This window comes from Poromitra crassiceps (genome assembly GCF_964638095.1).
Source record: "Poromitra crassiceps genome assembly, chromosome: 10".
Classification (NCBI taxonomy): domain Eukaryota; kingdom Metazoa; phylum Chordata; class Actinopteri; order Beryciformes; family Melamphaidae; genus Poromitra; species Poromitra crassiceps.
Window position 1 is genome coordinate 46,464,658 of NC_139631.1, and position 17,745 is coordinate 46,482,402.

At 44.3% G+C, this 17,745-nt stretch overlaps 2 protein-coding genes across 2 annotated transcripts in view; one reads left to right on the top strand and one right to left on the bottom strand.

Moving 5' to 3' along the window:
* Positions 1–3,169: 3,169 nt before the first annotated feature.
* On the top strand, positions 3,170–4,317 carry fam163b (family with sequence similarity 163 member B; the record flags this gene model as incomplete). The annotated part of the gene is made up of 2 exons (XM_083645258.1): positions 3,170–3,262; positions 3,841–4,317. 2 exons carry the CDS (start codon positions 3,170–3,172, stop codon positions 4,315–4,317), a joined length of 570 nt encoding a protein of 189 aa, XP_083501384.1.
* A 5,533-nt stretch (positions 4,318–9,850) lies between these two features.
* Positions 9,851–17,745, bottom strand: part of ttc16 (tetratricopeptide repeat domain 16) — a gene marked incomplete at both ends in the record, with an annotated part of 68,706 nt that continues 60,811 nt past the window's right edge. Inside the window, 3 exons of the mRNA XM_083645466.1 lie at positions 9,851–9,975; positions 11,337–11,481; positions 16,214–16,390. Of these exons, the coding sequence (XP_083501592.1) occupies positions 9,851–9,975; positions 11,337–11,481; positions 16,214–16,390 (447 nt within the window). The remainder of the gene's footprint in view (positions 9,976–11,336; positions 11,482–16,213; positions 16,391–17,745) is intronic.

The following is a 17,745-nucleotide window of genomic DNA, read 5'->3' on the forward strand; positions in this document are numbered from 1 at the left end:
CTGTCTGTCCGCGCCGACCACCCTGCAGCACACAGTCCATATTAGTCAATGGGTTGAACATGCAGGGAACGCAACATTTACAATCGATACACTGCACGGGGTGGGTATCCCACTAGTTATAATATAAAGATGTGTTTAAAAAACGATTAAAAGTCCTTCAGAGTGGATAAAGATGTTTAACATGTTTAAAAGAAGATATTTGAAAAAGAAGGATAAAGATGTTTTAAAATCTTGAAGCATATAAAGATGTTTACAACATTTTTGGAACTCGTTTTTATGGCCAAGTGGAACATACAACAATAATAGTAATAATGGCAATAATAATGGGGGGGGGGCTGTCTATATGTTCTGTGGGGGGAGGCTCACTGTCCCACACTTTGAAAACACCCGGCATAGAATCATCTGACACTCAATGTGAAATTGCAGCCCGATCTCACTCAGACGGGTTCCAGCCAGTCAGACTAAGTTTGAGCAGGTGAAACAGCCGGAGTTTCGGCATTTTAAACAGGAAGTTGTAACACAACCGTGTCAAGTGGGCGGGGCTACATAAAGTGAACACTACAATAGAGAGCCCCAGGAATGAGTCTGGAAAACATCGATGCTAACACTTCTGGGTTCTTCACTGTTTTCGCCTATGGGATTTTTGAATGGGTTTTTGGCGCGATGCTTCAAATAAGGTCTCTGTGCAACGCAAGCTTAATCAAACGCGAACCAGTATTCAGCGGGATAATCTTCACACATGAGGACCACTTTTATGACTTTTTAAGCTTTTATGTGCCGTTAAAAGGGCGGCTAGCTAGCAAACGGCTAAATGAAGGACAAACACGGAAATTCTCTTTCCCTCACCTGGTTCAGCCCAGGGTAATCAGTGCACAGCAGCGCACACATCAACAACACTCCAGGTTGAGTGGTGATGTGACGGGGAAGCCTATGCGACACTGTGTGTAGTTCTGGATTAGCTTAGCACAAGCTTTTTACTTCTAGGGCTCGCATTTACGCTTCAAAACTCATGAAAGTGGTCCTCATGTGTGAAGATTATCCCGCTGAACACTGGTTCTCGTTTGATTAAGCTTGCATTGCCCACAGACCTTATTTGAAGCATCGCACCAAAAACCCATTCAAAAATCCCATAGGCAGAAACAGTGAAGAACCCGGAAGTCCGCGACTTCCGCGTTCCGACTACAAAAATACATCATCCCTGGGGCTCTCTATATAACAACAATAATAGAAATAAGAAAAAGATTGGATTGGATTCTACTAAAATATATTACAACATGAATATAGAAATAAGAAAAACAAGAAAAGATGTAATATGTGCAAACATGTGGGTGAGTGTGGCTGAGTAGGAAGGAAATCCCAGATCCCTTTCACTCCTGCTTTTTTGTTCCCATTTGTTTTGAATTATTGCACAACATTATTATTATTGGAATCAATATGACACAGTTTAAAATATAAGCGATAAATTATGGGCTTATTAAGCTGGTGACAGGGGTGAAATAAACCCATGGTTCAGTCTATCTTCTTAGAGTGAGTTGAACTTTTTGATGGCCACGGGCAGAAATGACCTCCTGTGGCACTCTGTGGTGCATCTGAGTGGAATGACTGACTTGCACTGAATGATTTTACTGCAGGAAGATGCTGAATCGTAACAACTGAAGGATCAAATCGATCAGTCTACGCAGCAATATTATCAATATCCTAATGGATGTTGGCGAGGGAAGCATTGAGACATTTGGGAGTCGTAAAACTTCACTGCAACATCGTTATCTTCCTTCCTCCTTCCCTCCTCTTCCTCTCCTCATTCTCCCTTCTCACATCTTCCAAAAGCTACATCAGAGAGCAAGAGAATAGTCATAGAATAAACTAATAAAAACAACAACATACCAGTATATGTGAGCGTGTGTGTGTGTGTGTGTGTGTGTGTGTGTGTGTGTGTGTGTGTGTGTGTGTGCGTGTGCGTGTGCATGCGTGCGTGTGTAATACTGCGTTTGGTGACAGACTTCTTCAGAGAAACATTTCTGATGAGTAAATCTTAACATTTCTTATTTGATACAAATGTAAGAGACTAAAAATATTTCATTTAAATTAGAAAACAACAACTTAAAGGTACACAATAATGATGCATCAATGGTTATCTTTACATTGAAAATAAGTGATAATGATTTTGCCCTGTTATAATTGCAAATTACCACAGTCTTTCCAAAATGTATTATATGGAAACCACATGTGTTACAGAAAGGAATTGATCGAGGACAGCATTCCAATAACTTTTTCCATTTTTATTGCGTTTGCACAGACGTTTGGGGCCAGTGCCCTTCTTCAGTGTGCATCGGTGGCAAGTTAAGCTGAATCAATCACACAGAGGTGATGGTTATCAGCATGGTTATCAACACACACGTGATGTTATTACCTAATTTTCTTCATACATCATCAAATTATTCAGTTTTTATTCATATACACATCATCACATTATACAGTTTTATCCAGGACTCAGCCCAGAAAACAAGTATAAGATATAGGGACCAAATCCAATACAGAATCATCTCAAGAAGGTTACAAAAAAACATAGCTCCTCATTGAGTCCCGAGCCAAGGGGACTCAATACATGTATAAATTGAAACTCAAAGAAATGTATTCAAATCACACAGAGAACAATAATAATAGCGAAGGTTTTTGGCAATTGAAAATTGTTCTAATAAGTCTTAGGGATCATGGAGGAAAAATAAACATTATAAGTTGCACACATCAAAAAATATTCACATTTTTCTCAAAGAAGTATTTTTTTTAAATTAGTCTTGAAAAGGACGCTGTATGGCTACAAAGCTTCTGAAAGGGCTGCAATCACACTGGAGCCCTCTTACTACCAGTGCAGACACACACACACACACACACACACACACACACACACACACACACACACACACACACACACACACACACACACACACACACACACACACACACGTGGAGTTATTTTCCTAGCATTGCCTCCTACTTGTCCTCCTTTTGTCTTTTCTCTCTCGCTCCACCATTTCATCTCTCCCTCTCTCTCTTTCTCTCCCTCTCTCCCCCTCTCTCTTTCTCTCCCTCTCTCCCCCTCTCTCTTTCTCTCCCTCTCTCCCCCTCTCTCTCTCTCCTCTCTGCAGGCTGTTGATGGGGAGGCTTTCGAATGTCAGCCGGGACAGTGGTCATCGCAGGAGGAATCTTGGCTACAGTCATCTTACTGACCATCGTCGCTGTGCTGTGTTTATGTAGGTTGCAGGTACGCTTGTCTTACTGACCATCGTCACTGTGCTGTGTTTATGTACAGTAGGTTGCAGGTCTAACTGACCATCGTCACTGTGCTGTGTTTATGTAGGTTGCAGGTCTAACTGACCATCGTCACTGTGCTGTGTTTATGTAGGTTGCAGGTCTAACTGACCATCGTCACTGTGCTGTGTTTATGTAGGTTGCAGGTCTAACATCGTCACTGTGCTGTGTTTATGTAGGTTGCAGGTACGCTTGTCTAACTGACCATCGTCACTGTGCTGTGTCTATGTAGGTTGCATGTGTGTGTGTGTGTGTGTGTGTGTGTGTGTGCGTGTGTGTGTGTGTGTGTGTGTGCGTGTGTGTGTGTGTGTGTGTGTGTGGAGGTGAGTAAGAAAACAGACTGAAAGAAAGCAAAGCGTCCAAATGACAGAAAATATTGACACAAACGATAAAGCATAATATGATAATAAAATAACAATAGAGATTTTCTCTGGTGAAAACAATATCGTCAGCCCTACCTCCAACCTGCCTCCACCCTGCTAAAGTTTGAGTCAGTTTAACTTGGCCTCTTCTTGTATTCTGCCCTTCCAGTATTACTGCTGTAAGAGGGAGGAGTCTGAGAAGGGGGAGGAGGAGGAACCAGAGCTTGCCGAAATGTCGCCGTCCCGCCCACTGGCTCTGTGCGCCCCTCCCACACCCCCCACGCCCGAGCGCTACAGCCACGAGCCCGAGTCCTACCCATCCTACCCGCCCAAGTCCTACCCGTCCTACCAGCCCACCTTCCTGACCGAGGCCAACGGGCCGGCCGCGTACTCCCCCACGCCCCCGCCCCGTAGGCCGCACTGCTCGCACACCTTCTGCCCCTCGTGTGCCCGCTACTCCCTGCCCTTCTACCTGCAGCACCCGGGGGGCCTGTGCAGCGGCGGGCGCAGGATCAGCTACAGGACGGTGCAACAGCAGGAGCTGGACCTGCCAGTGGACATGGCCAGCTTCTACCACAAGCTCAACCTCATCCGCTCCGTCACCATGAGGGAGGTGGTCACTCACAGCATCAGCACCGACGTCTAGTGGTGGGTCAGTGCACTGCATGCCCTGCTGGCCTGGGAGAGGATCCACTGTGTCGGAAAGGCAGGGCTGCTTACAGACTGCAATAACTTTAGATCCTGTCTGTACAGGTGTTCCCATAAGTACTGTGCTGTAACTGTACGAGGTGTAATATGGATATTTGCTGTGCATTTCTGGGCCTACGATTGATGTGGTGTCGTATTGGTACCAGGATCCATACTGGTCCCTACTGTAGGCCTGCCAGTACTCTTCCAGTGTACCTGAACTGAGCTGTCAGCTCATTTAGAAATATACTGTGCAGTACAGTGGAAAAATCCTACAAGTGGATGCTCACAGACACCTACTGTTTTTTGTTTTTTATTTTATGTTCGCGTAGCACTGTTCAGTGTACTGTACAATCATTCACCTTTATTTCCTGCACAATGTTCAAGCTTCACTCATCACCACACTAGGGCCAAATGGTATTTTCAAACACGTTTTATAGTTTGTTCTAACCTACTTAGGTGCCAGATGGGTGGGGGTTATCAAACAAGATGATAGGGAGATTTTTTTTACAAACAGGTTGAAACCAACGTAAAAAAAAAAATGTTTGACCCAGGTCTGCTTATCACTTGTGTGAATTTGTCAACACTAGGTTTTTGTTGAAATATATATTCAATTATAATTCTAACCGTGAGAGTCAGTGAATGATATTGTGTAAATGTGTGTTTGTGTTACACAGTGGAGCACCACGGTGCAGAAAACAAATTGCATCTTAAAGGGCTTTTCTAAGGCGTGACTGTGATTTCTGGATGTCAACATGTTTTCCCCATGCAGAGACAGATATATATAGATGCTGTGTGATGTTCTGTATATCAGGGGTCATAAAAACATTTGATGAGTCTTGTTTCTAAATGAGAAAAACTGACACACAAAATGATTGAGAGCACAAACAATATTTAAAGACCAGCAAGTTCTAAGGCAGGTTTTTGATTGTCAAAATGATAAGACCTTTACAGACCGGATCTTTAATGTTTTATAGCATGTTTGGGGCTAACACGTAACACCTAACATTGGGATAACATGCAGCATAGTTTGCTGCTAAAAGGACATTAGCCTGAGAATTCTCTTAGGCCCGCTAAGAAAACACTAGTCTGAGTGTGTTTTTGTGCTGCATTTTTCATGTTTGGTAAGCCCAACATGTCCTGTGATCTAGCATTGATACTGCAATGAGTTTGTCATAGATATGAGAATGAGTGGAACCTGCGGAGCTACGATCCAAAACAGCTGTGCAAAGATGAGACGATGTCCTGTAAAGGTCGAAGGTCAAATGTCTCAAAACAGGAAATTGAACATTGCAGTATGAACTGCTTTCATTTCAAAATCATGAGGCTACAATTACTTTTTGAGTGGCTGCTCAAGATGGATTCCATAACATATTTTCTGCTGCTGAGCCCAGTTTCTAACCTATGATTGCACATTGTGGAAAAACAGAGGGGTGGGGGGGTGGGGGTGCATTAGTTTTGGATTAAAATGTTTTTTATTTGATGAGAAATTGAAAAGATTTATATTAAGAAAAATATCTGTATACTGTATTGTAATTTATAGTATATTACAATTTCAATATTCAGCAAACATAATGACAATATGATTATTACCTGTCAGCATCATACACGTGTACCTCTACTTGGTACAAACGGTTCAGCTATATTTAGAATCGGGAGAGACCATAGAACATTTAACTCAGACCAAATCTTAGATTCTCTTCAGGTCAGGCCCCATGCGAACCAGCCGCGAAAAAAAAGAATGAATGGTGGTGAACAGCGAGAGACCATTTTTTTCATCCCGTTTGAATTGTGCCATGAGGTACACATTATGTTTGTCAATTTAAAAGATAATTTTGCAAGTCAAGAAAGTCGTAGTTTGTGTCTAAACTGTGGCACTATAAGTTATAAATCAGAAAGACGACACACACCCTGTCACATAAGTGATGTCTCTCCCGCCAGGCCATGTTGGTGTTGGTGTGAGTCGTATTGTGCGAGACAATTAACATGTGGATTTCATGGCAAAATTAAAATGGGATCAAACAAAAAGTCTTCGTCTTTTGTCGTTCACCACCAGTTATATTTTTGTCACTGCTGGTTCGTAGCTGAAGCAGGAAGTAGGCGGTCACTTGGGCTCTCTATTATAGGCATGTACTAATGTTTATCCGGGTGTTGTGGAGCGTTAGGTTGCAGGTTCGACTCTCTCCATTCCTTTGCACTGAGTGACACTCTCTGAGGAAGGATGAGTTTATTCAGGGGGTCTATAGGGGTCACGTGTTCATGGTCCCCTGGCTGTGGCGAAGTAGGTGACAGCTGGAGAGAAGTTATCCCCGGCGTTGTGTAGGTGGTACTTGCAGCAACCCATGTTAAGGGCTTGTCCAGGGGTGGATTCGAACTGCCGACCCTCGGCTTGGGAGTCCAGCATGTTAACCGCAACACCAAGAGAGCTAGCTCCCTTGGCGGAGCTGGTTAACATGCCTTTATACCTGGGGAGTGAGTTTAACCAATCCACTCGCTACCACTCGGGACTCACGAGGAATCCGCGCTGATTCAACTCGGTTACACCGAGACCACCAGGGGGCGCCCAGCTGCTCCCGCTGGCTTCATGCTTATACTGTCGTGCAGAGTCTGGACAAACATCTACTGTGGCTGCGGCCCGGTCCCACATGAACGTGACATTTTCCAGTGTTAATAAAATGATGCAAAACAGTGTGGTGTTTCCGTAATGCTCATATGATCATAAGAGAGAGAGGGGGGGCATGTTACCTTCACATGAAACAGTCATTATGTTTCATTAAAGGGACACTCCACTGAAAAACAATGCTTATTTTTTTGCAAGCTTGCCCTACTCAGGAGCCACGTTGACAACAAAGAAACTTTGAAAGAGCCACAATCCCCCCCAAAAATCCCTTTTCTCCCTATATTTTTGTAGATTTATTTATTTACTTATTTATTTATCTATTTATATTAAGTAGGACTTAAAAGAGCCACAACTAAAGGAGCCGCACGTGGCTCTAGAGCCTCGGGTTGAGTATCACTGCTGTAAACCATTTTACAGACATCCATTTAGTTTGACAGTTACTGAGAGTTGATTTGAGACCAGTGATGTCATTCATGCACAAATGACATCATTAGTCCACATCTTAACTCAATTCATCTCTCAATAATTTTCAAACTAAATGAATGACTGCAAAACTGGATGAGATTATGTGTAAAATAAATCAGCATTGCTTTTTGGTGGAGCTCTCCTTTAAGTTGAAATCAGTTAATGTTTTCAAAAATGGGGCTGGTGGTCACAGAAGCAGCCTAGTTACAGGAGCGTTGGCAGTTTGAATCTCTGGACCAGCCAGGAGAATGTGGGGTGGGGTGGGAAGAGGATGCAAGCCAGGAGCCTTTGAGCAATGCACTGCTGCTCAGTGAAGCCGAAGCATACAAAACTGTAGTTATACTGTCAAGCAGCTCCGATATGAAGCAGAGTTGTGCTGATAGTAGTCTCGCTGGCCAGCCTCCCCTCCCTACCGTGAGAGGAGTCTGGCGCCACAGGTCTCCATAGTGGGATTGCGATGGGTGGCGCTTAGCGACAGTGCCCTTGGAAAATAGTTTCCAACAATCCAAGTTGCCGTTTTCAGCGTGTAGCAACGAGCTAGCGTATACTGTAGGTTTCTGCCATTAGCTTGCTAGCTAATTAGCATTGTTGTTTTCACTGAGGCGGAGGGCACTATTTACAGCGACACACAGGGAGGAGGGAGCGGAAGCCGCTCTGATTGACATGGTCGGAGCCAATGACAGAGCTTGTAATAAGCCGGGAGCGGACATCCGGGTGGCAGCCACTGAAACAGTCGCTCCAATGGGCAGCAGCTGTAGAGCAGGTGAGAGCTTATCCCAGTAGCCTGTTTCCGTGGCGGCAGACTCCTCTCACAGTAGGGAGGGGAGGCTGGCCAGCGATACTATGCTGATAGAGAGAGCAGACTGGCTTAGTGAACTTGATAAAAACAATAAAAAAAATTATTCAAATAAAAAAAATTGCAAAATTTGAAATGTGTGTTTTCATTTGTTTAAACATTGCTTTAATTGAAATACAAGTCAGTACATTGAGGATTTCAGTTTATTATCAACAGTACAAAATCTCCATACTTACATTTTGTACAAAGAGGTATCAGTTATATAAAACACAGTACACCATAGTTATATTGTCAAAACGGAGACATACACTTTTGAATACATTTCAACCATACTTCAAGTGTCAGGAATCCTCCTGTCTGTGAGCGGAAGAACTGCAGCGTTTCCCCAAACAGACGGGAACTGCCGTCAAGTAACAGGAGCATCGGTTGGCATCAGGAGCATCACGATGAATGAAAATGTGCTATGACTAATAAATATACTTTCATATCCTGTGAGCATGGAGCGCAATATAACCTTTAACCTCCTGTCGGGCCATGCCAGACTCCTCTCAAATAGAATTAAATAATATTCATAAACAATATCTATATTAAATATTCTCCACATGCAGTATAGTCGGTTGAGAAATAATTTAATAGATCTTTTCACAACGCTGACTGCATGGTGACAAACATCTGAAGATCTGAGAAATTGCATCTTCCCCTCGACTGTTGACTCCGCCTCCTCTGACCCGCATCTACTGAGGGTCGACTTCCTGTCAGCATTAAAATGCTCAATTGATACTCTAATAGAGAGGCAAAGTCGACTGCACTTCCTGCTTCAGCATGCGTACCCAGAGATTTTCAGCCGCCATTTATTTTCCCACAGACATTTCGTAAAATGCTTCTAAAAATAGTTTTACTTGGTCAAACCAAACGATTCAGCTATATTTAGAAACAGGAGACACCGCAGACCAATTCACTCAGACCAAAACATATTAAAAAGAGCGGATAAAAAATAAAAAATAAAGTTTTGGACCGAGTGAAATGTTCTGTGGTCTCTTCTTTTACTAAATATAGCTGAATCACTTTGTTTGACCAAGTAAAACTATCTTTATAAGCATTTTATGAAATGTCGGTGTGCATGCTGAAGCAGGAAGTGACGTCGACTTCGGCTCTCTATTACAACTGAGATATAGCCGAATGATGATGATCATAATCATTATTAAGTTGCAGCCTGGTCGCTATGAATAAAATGTTAGCCTGTTACATTTCTGCAAGAGAAACAAAGTTTTGCTTGGTCAAACCAAGCGATTCAGCTCAGAATCACGAGAGACTATAGAACATTTCAGTTGGACAAAAAAAAAAGGTCCAAGTGAAATGGTCTCTCCTGATTCTTATACCTGCATCACTTGCTTTCTCCAATTAAAACTTTTTATTAGGATTTTACGAAACATCTATGGAAAAACGAATGAGGAATGCAATTCCTTAGGTCCCTTGCCGGAACTGGAAGAGGGTTTGACTTTGGCACTGTATTAGAGTGGGGCTGGAGCGAGGTGTGGTGTAGCGGAGGGTAGCCCTGGGGTGGTGGTGGTGGTGGTGAAGGCAGGGGGGAGCAGTCTGTGGGGTCCTGGGCTAGGAGGAGGGGCGGACCACCCTGCAGGAGTGGCAGCAGGCCTTGCTGTAGTACCAGTGGCTGCACAGGTTGACCTTCAGAGCCAGGGAGCAGTTGGTGGTGGGGCGGTCCTGACAGCTCTCATCTGGACAGGAGGAGAGAGGAGGGTTTAGTCTAGTCAAGTTCACACCTGGATTATCATCTGAACATGAGGAGAGAGGAGGGTTTAGTCAAGTCAAGTTCACACCTGGATTATCATCTGAACATGAGGAGAGAGGAGGGTTTAGTCAAGTCAAGTTCACACCTGGATTATCATCTGAACATGAGGAGAGAGGAGGGTTTAGTCAAGTCAAGTTCACACCTGGATTATATTGATGCATTTCACAACATGATAAAACAACTGCACATGGGTCGTGTGTGAATCGGAGCTGGTGTCAAAATGCCAGTAAATTCTGCTGCGTTCCATTTGCCTCCGAACTTGGAAGTGCCAGCTGGGGATGACATCACACCCGAGTTGACCGTGTTCCAGTAAAACCAGCCAGGGTTAGCTCTAGCCAGGCTAGCCATTACACACACTATGTTGCGCATACAGAGTTAGACAGTACTGTGTGTACAACTGATTTAATGAGACACAAATAAGATTAATACAGCTTTCACTACTGTTCATGCGAGAGCTGCCATCTTGGATTTTGAGGTTGGTGAGATTTCTCTGAATTTCAAAGTAGGAAATCCCAGTTCAGGTGACGTCACGGGGGCATTCCTGTCTGCAAACTGGGGAATTCCTAGTTCCCAGTGCAAATGGAACACAGCATTAGTTCTGGCAATTTCACAGCTCAAGACATGGGTTTTGTTAGGCTTGGGTATTGGATGCTATCCCCGAGTTTCCTGGTGAGACCGTGGGCACTTCCATGACACCCTCCCTCCCTGATTCCAGCTGCCGGTTGCCTGTTTCCGCCCAGGACCGTTCATAGCGAAAGAGACTGAAAATAATCATAATAATTGTTGTGACTTTGTACCTTCCTATGTCTTGTAATGGAGCCCATCAGCACATTAATTTCACATGTGCATAATTGTACAACGGAGTGACAATATCTTGAATCTTGAAAGAGACCGCTAAAGCTCTGTTCAATGACCAAATAATAAGAGTTCCGGTTTGGACGTTTAGCCTTCAAAACAATATGCAGCCACATACTATTTTTAGCAATTTCGGCTAAAATAAGCCCGTACAGTAAGAGTGAATTGACATTCACCTCGTTTTTGTAAAATATCGCCGCTATGCAACCACACAACGTTACTATTTGTAGCCATTTCGAATCAAATAAGCCAAACATTCCCACTCTTTGACAGCGCCGCGCACGTCCTTGCTAGTGAAAAAAATTTAAACTGGAAGTTGACAACCGGCAACCGCTGAGAATCATGGGAAACGTAAGTCCAGGAATAAGGTGAATAGGCCCCAAAAAAGTACAGTATATAGCGTGAGCTGTGTGAGCTGCGTTTCTGTCTGACCTGGCGGCTCGGTGGGGCAGGGCTGCAGGGAGCAGGTCTGTTTGGCCAGGGGCTTGGTGAGGGGGTCGCAGCCTCGCACCAGCTCCCGACCCGCGTAACACTTCACATCCCTCATCCTCACGCCCACGCCGCACGTCTTGGTGCACTGTGGAGACATCATCACAGTCACACTCACCTGGTGCACTGTGGAGACATCACAGTCACACTCACCTGGTGCACCGTGGAGACATCACTGTCACACTCACCTCACTGTGGAGACATCACAGTCACACTCACCTGGTGCACTGTGGAGACATCACAGTCACACTCACCTGGTGCACTGTGGAGACATCACAGTCACACTCACCTCACTGTGGAGACATCACAGTCACACTCACCTGGTGCACTGTGGAGACATCAGAGTCACACTCACCTCACTGTGGAGACATCACACTCACACTCACCTGGTGCACTGTGGAGACATCAGAGTCACACTCACCTCACTGTGGAGACATCACACTCACACTCACCTGGTGCACTGTGGAGACATCAGAGTCACACTCACCTCACTGTGGAGACATCACACTCACACTCACCTGGTGCACTGTGGAGACATCACACTCACACTCACCTGGTGCACTGTGGAGACATCACACTCACACTCACCTGGTGCACTGTGGAGACATCACACTCACACTCACCTGGTGCACTGTGGAGACATCACACTCACACTCACCTGGTGCACTGTGGAGACATCACACTCACACTCACCTGGTGCACTGTGGAGACATCACACTCACACTCACCTGGTGCACTGTGGAGACATCACACTCACACTCAACCTGGTGCACTGTGGAGACATCACAGTCACACTCAACTCGCTGTGGAGACATCACACTCACACTCACCTGGTGCACTGTGGAGACATGGACAGCTATAGAGCTGCAAGCTGTCTGTGGTGTTGGTGACCATGACACATTGTCAACTTACCCTCCATACAGACTTTATACAAACACATTTCAGAAGCAGGTCAGTGAGATGAGGGGACAGATTGTTTGCATAATTGACCGATTCTAAGTCCCCCACTTCCCACCCCGTGTACTGTTGCTAGGTAGGTCAAACTTGTAGCAGCTGAGAGTCAAAGAAGATAGTCAAACGAACATTAATATCTAAAGAACGTATCACTTATACGAAAATAATATTTTGACATTGTGAGTGAGAGCAGAAGTAGCTGAAGGGTTTGATGTATAATATATTTATGTAGTGTTAAAGCTGTGTGAATTGTCACCGTTTTAAAATGTGTGTTTTTTTTTTTTTTTTTTTTCAAGTGCAGCCTGGAAAGTCTGTTAGAGTGAATTATAATATCACGCACTCTAGGCTGGCTCCATAGACTGCTACAGTACAGTGAATTATGACATCACGCACTCGCACTCTAGGCTGGCTCCATAGGCCGCTACAGTACAGTGAATTATGACATCACGCACTCTAGGCTGGCTCCATAGGCTGCTACAGTACAAGCTTGCTGAACTGTTATTGGAGCACAGAGCAAAAAGGGGCAGGACTTAGGAAAGGTCCAGTGGAAGAAATTGGCCTGACACACTGAAGAAAAAGCCAGTTAACTCATTGAGTGCCAGCCACTTTTGGAGAACGGAAGCTCCCAGTGCCAGAGTTTCAGAGCGTTTTCAGTGATATCTCGAGGCCCACAGAATATTGTGTGATATTACTATGTAAACACCGAACACGCACCAAGAACGAGGAGACTCTCTTCTATCATCTGCAAAAAAAAGTTTATTGATACCATTTTCCGTTCTTTAGTTATGAGCCGGAGAAATAGGCTGTTTTGAGCAAAAAGACAGGTTTCAAATTATAAGCTGAGATATACAGCCTTTTGTGAAATGAAGCATTTCAAGCACATTCACTGACTCTAGCTAATATTTTCTGATGTAGTGACGTGGTGTAGTTCTGTGGAGCCTGCGTGCCCCACCCCCCTCTCCCCCCCTCAGCTGCAAACTCCTCCCCACACGCACCCAGTCTATTTTCGGAGCCTCCGTTTTTGCGCCGGGCGGCTCCCGGGTGGCTCCCAGCGCGACAAGGAAATGCCAAATGGGACTGCAGGGAAAGGTTTGGCCCTTCGGCGTCGGGTGCTGCCTTTCTGGCGGGTAATCGTGTGGAGAAACTATATGCAGACAGACAGACAGAGGCAGAGGAGCTCAGTTGTGGGCGCGGATTGACTGATGTTCGCAGCCAACTTCAGCTGCAGACAGAGCAATCCATATGGCTCTGGCTGCAGCATGCATCGGTTTCTCTTTGATCACGGCTTTTTCCTGCAGTTTTCCGGACCTTTCTGTAATCTGGAGAGCACTGTCGCCACCTAATGAGTCCGTAAAATAGGTTATACACCTTCAATAGCTCCCATATTTGTACAGGAGATGCCTGATGCTTTGATCCACGTCCCACCGTCAAAAAACGCAATTGACGAACATACTCGTCCTTGGCACTCTACGTTACTAAACGAAATGACGAACATACTCGTCCATGGCACTCAATGAGTTAATATCAAGAACCTGGTATTTACTAAATTAAAAATATAAATTGTTTTTTGTGACCAATGACATCCACACATAAGCTTTAGAAAAGCTGGATTCACCAACGACCACACCAAAGTGGTGACACTCCTGCTAAACCTGGTGCAAAGGATTGAAATACAGCATGATTAAAAATTATAAATATATAATGCAATGGAGAGTTTGAAGTACCATAATCTACCTTGTATCATTAAAGAGGGATGAGAACCAACCCCAAAAATCATAATGAAGATATTAGATGGTTCCTATGTTATGTATTTAATACAAACTTATGTAATCATTTAACGTTTTCTTTTTGCTATACATTTAGGAAAATGTCACTTTTACCCTAAACTCCTCATATCTACTGAGTGAGCAGTGGAACTGAATGAAAATGATTTGCAACAAACATGTTATTGAAGCAGATGGATAGTTCATCATTTTGTAGCCTTTTCTTCCAAGGCACACAGAGCAGTTGCTGATGTTTGTCACTGTGGGGCAGTGTCGTCTATCCCCCTTTCCTTTCCATGCAGGCTTCCAGCATGTGTCCACTGCCACTCCGCCCTGCTCAGTAGCGTCCAAACACTCGTTTTACAGCCTCAATTTACGAGCCGTGTCACTGTGATGTAAGTGCGTCTGCCGCTGCAGGGACAGGCGGCAGTTAAAACCAAGCGCTCCCCACATTCTCTGCATTCCAGTGATGTGAAAGGCGAATGTCTCTGAAGTCACTCACAGGGATTATTTGGGGAGAAGCGGTGAGTGACGGTCACAACAGCAACAACGCTGTTATCCAAAGCAACAAGTGTCTTGCTCTGTCCATATGTTTCATACGCAAAGTGTCTGCAGGGTTTTGTCAGCTGGACACAACAGTAATCTGATGTTGATCTCATTAAGACAACAGTGTGAATAAGAACTTGCCATGAGTAGTAAGGCTACTGTATAGTGGGAGTAAATCGGTCGGGGTGCCTGTTTGGGCGAAGGGGAACCTTGGCGAATGGCATAGATGTAAAACCACTCGCCTGAGATGCAGGCTCCATTCTCGGCACCGGTACTTCTGGCTTGTCGAATTTAGAATAAGACTAGTATTATTGTTGTGAGCTATTCCGACAGGAGCCTGATCTTAGTTTCCTTATAGGTTAAAACCCAATCGGGTTGGTCACAGCAGGCTTGGTCACAGCAGGTTAGAGACCAGACAAATATCAGCTCCCTTGCTCAGATTTGAAGGCCAAAAATTGTCGTATAAACCTGAAGCCCTCGACCCAAACTAAAAGCATGCGACCTGTAACTGGAGGTTACCAGCGACCCAGATGTTTATCCAGTGACATCTCCGTCACTTGTACTGCCAATGAAAGGAGAAATGCACCGATGGAAAGCTGAAGATCTTGCCGTTCTACACATTTATTGGTTGTCATTCTAGTATGATGAGAGGATGAAATTTGACCGTGAAGTGACCACGTACCTTTTATTTGGTTTTCGTGTTTTTCTCGGGTTAAAAGCTTTTAAAAAACACCCTTAAAATATAAAGAGGGAAAAACACGTCTGTAGTCTTGTGAGATCTGATCTAATCAGCTTGATCACCTTGGCAATCATCAAGAGTTATAAAATCCGTTTTCTGCCAAATTCAGGAACATTTAGCTCCTATTTGGCGGCCGTTTTGAAAAAGGCTGCCATGGCCCCCAGGGGCCAAATGTGCAGCGGCCCCATATTTTCATGTAAACCTACATCTGTGCCAAATGTGTTGCTTTTATTGCAAAATCCAATAATAATAATAATAATAATAATAATAATAAAATAATCTAAGTACTCAAAGCGCTTCACATATTGGGTGAGGGGGACTCAACTCATCCACCCCCGATGTGTAGCACCCACCTGGGTGATGCAGGGCAGCCAGTTTGCAGCAGAACACTCAGCACACATCAGCATCACGGTGGAGAGTTGAGGACTGAATGTGCCAATTAAGTAACGAGGGATGATTAGGTAGCGAATAAGGCCTGTCGGCGAATTTAGCCAGGGCACCGGGGTTACCCTCTTGTGAAGAGTGCCGATGGGAGAGTCAGGAGGACCACAGTTTAACGTCTCATCTGAAGGAACGGTGTTCACTCACAGGAGAGAGTCAATGTCTCTGTCCTGGGGCATTGGGGATATTATTCATCACATCAGTGGGAAGAGCGCCTACTACTGGTCCTCCAACACCACTTCCAGCACCAGATCAAAAGGGGTAATACAGACCTGGATAGTTTCTCCAGCAAGTCAGGAGCCACAGTGCAGGCAGACAGCTTGTCTGTGGGTGTGCGTGATGCATTTAGTATGAGGTAAAGTGTGGACTGGACTCACCTCAGACCAGGGGGTGGTGTACCATTTGAAGCAGGGCCTCTCAAAGCATGTGCTCTCCTCCTCCGGCTTGTCGCTGCCGCCGCATGGCTCCTCCTCCAGGATCTGGATCTTTCCTCCAGCGATGCCGGCACACAGGACCACCCTCCGCTTCACCCCCCGCCCGCACGTCGTGTTACACTGCAGCCGCACACCAGGACAAATTTACTACAAAACACCTTATGTTAAGATTTTCCATAAAGGATAAGTTCACCCAAAATGAAAATGCAGTCATTATCTACCCCCGTGCCGATGGAAGGACGGGTTAAGTTTTTTAGTCCACAAAACAGTCTCCATGGGCCGGGGAGGTACTGCAGGTGGGCCGCGAGTGGTCTGCCAACACTCCCGATTTTCACGGGAAATCAAATGGCTGTAGCAGGGACATTTTTAAAACTACAGTGGAGATCCTGTTATCCGAAGAAAGCATCCATTGGTACCAAGCATACTAAGCTATAGGGAAGGGGGGTAAATAATGCTCCAAACATAGGTTACATTTGGATGAGGAAAACTATTTCAAAGCGGTGCCTTGACCTCTCAGCTCAATTTATCTGAATGAAAATTAGTTCAATGGGTACCACAAGTCTCCCCTTTACAGATAAGGTAGGATTTTTGACAGTCTAGCATTAATAGCTTGTGGATTGATTTCTTCTGTTGTTGATCATCACGTTTTGCCTCAACAAATGTGTTATGCATGCAAATTGATGAGTAAGGGGGGGGGGGGGAATGTTGGCACTTTTAGCTCCACTGTAGCAGGCCACAGTAGCTACAGTGGCTCCATCTCTACTTCTTGGAACAACATAGCTAAGTGAAGATTTCAGCTAAAATATGACATATTTTCAAGTCAACTTGGCATCTCCGGGCTTGTGGAGACTTGGATTATGCCAGGTGAGCAGTATGGAAGCACATTGCTTTTTTACTTTTACATTTGAAAGTTGGTCAGCATCCACTTCAAGTGTTTAGGAGATTTTGCTGTGAAACACCCTAAATGTTTTGCCATCCTTCCATCAGCATGGTGGTGAGAAGATAATGACTTACTTTTCATTTTGAGATGAACTTATCCTTTAAAGTCACAGTTTCCCTAAAATAAAATTGGTTGCACAAAACACCCTTATTTAAGTCTTCTCCTTAAGGTTTACTTAAAATGTTCACTTAAGTCTTTACGGTTTTCTCCTCATCCTGGTCTTATATTTAAGGAGTTGATTAAAAGTAGTTAAACCGTTGCACGAAATACCTTAGCAACCAAAGTAAGGGGAAAAAACATACCTCTATCTTAACCTTTCTTTTTTGGACAGAACACAGTTTGTCGTATTTTTTGATGGACCTCTTCATCAGACTCCTTGAATACATTTTCATTGAAATTTCTTCAGACATTAGTTGTTTTCTGTTTTCTGTTATTTGCGGATCAAATTTACCTTTTAATATAATCTTTGCCCCCCTGAACAATTTGGTTTTCTTGTTTTTTCTTTACTCCTGCCTTTTTTTTTATTATCGCTACG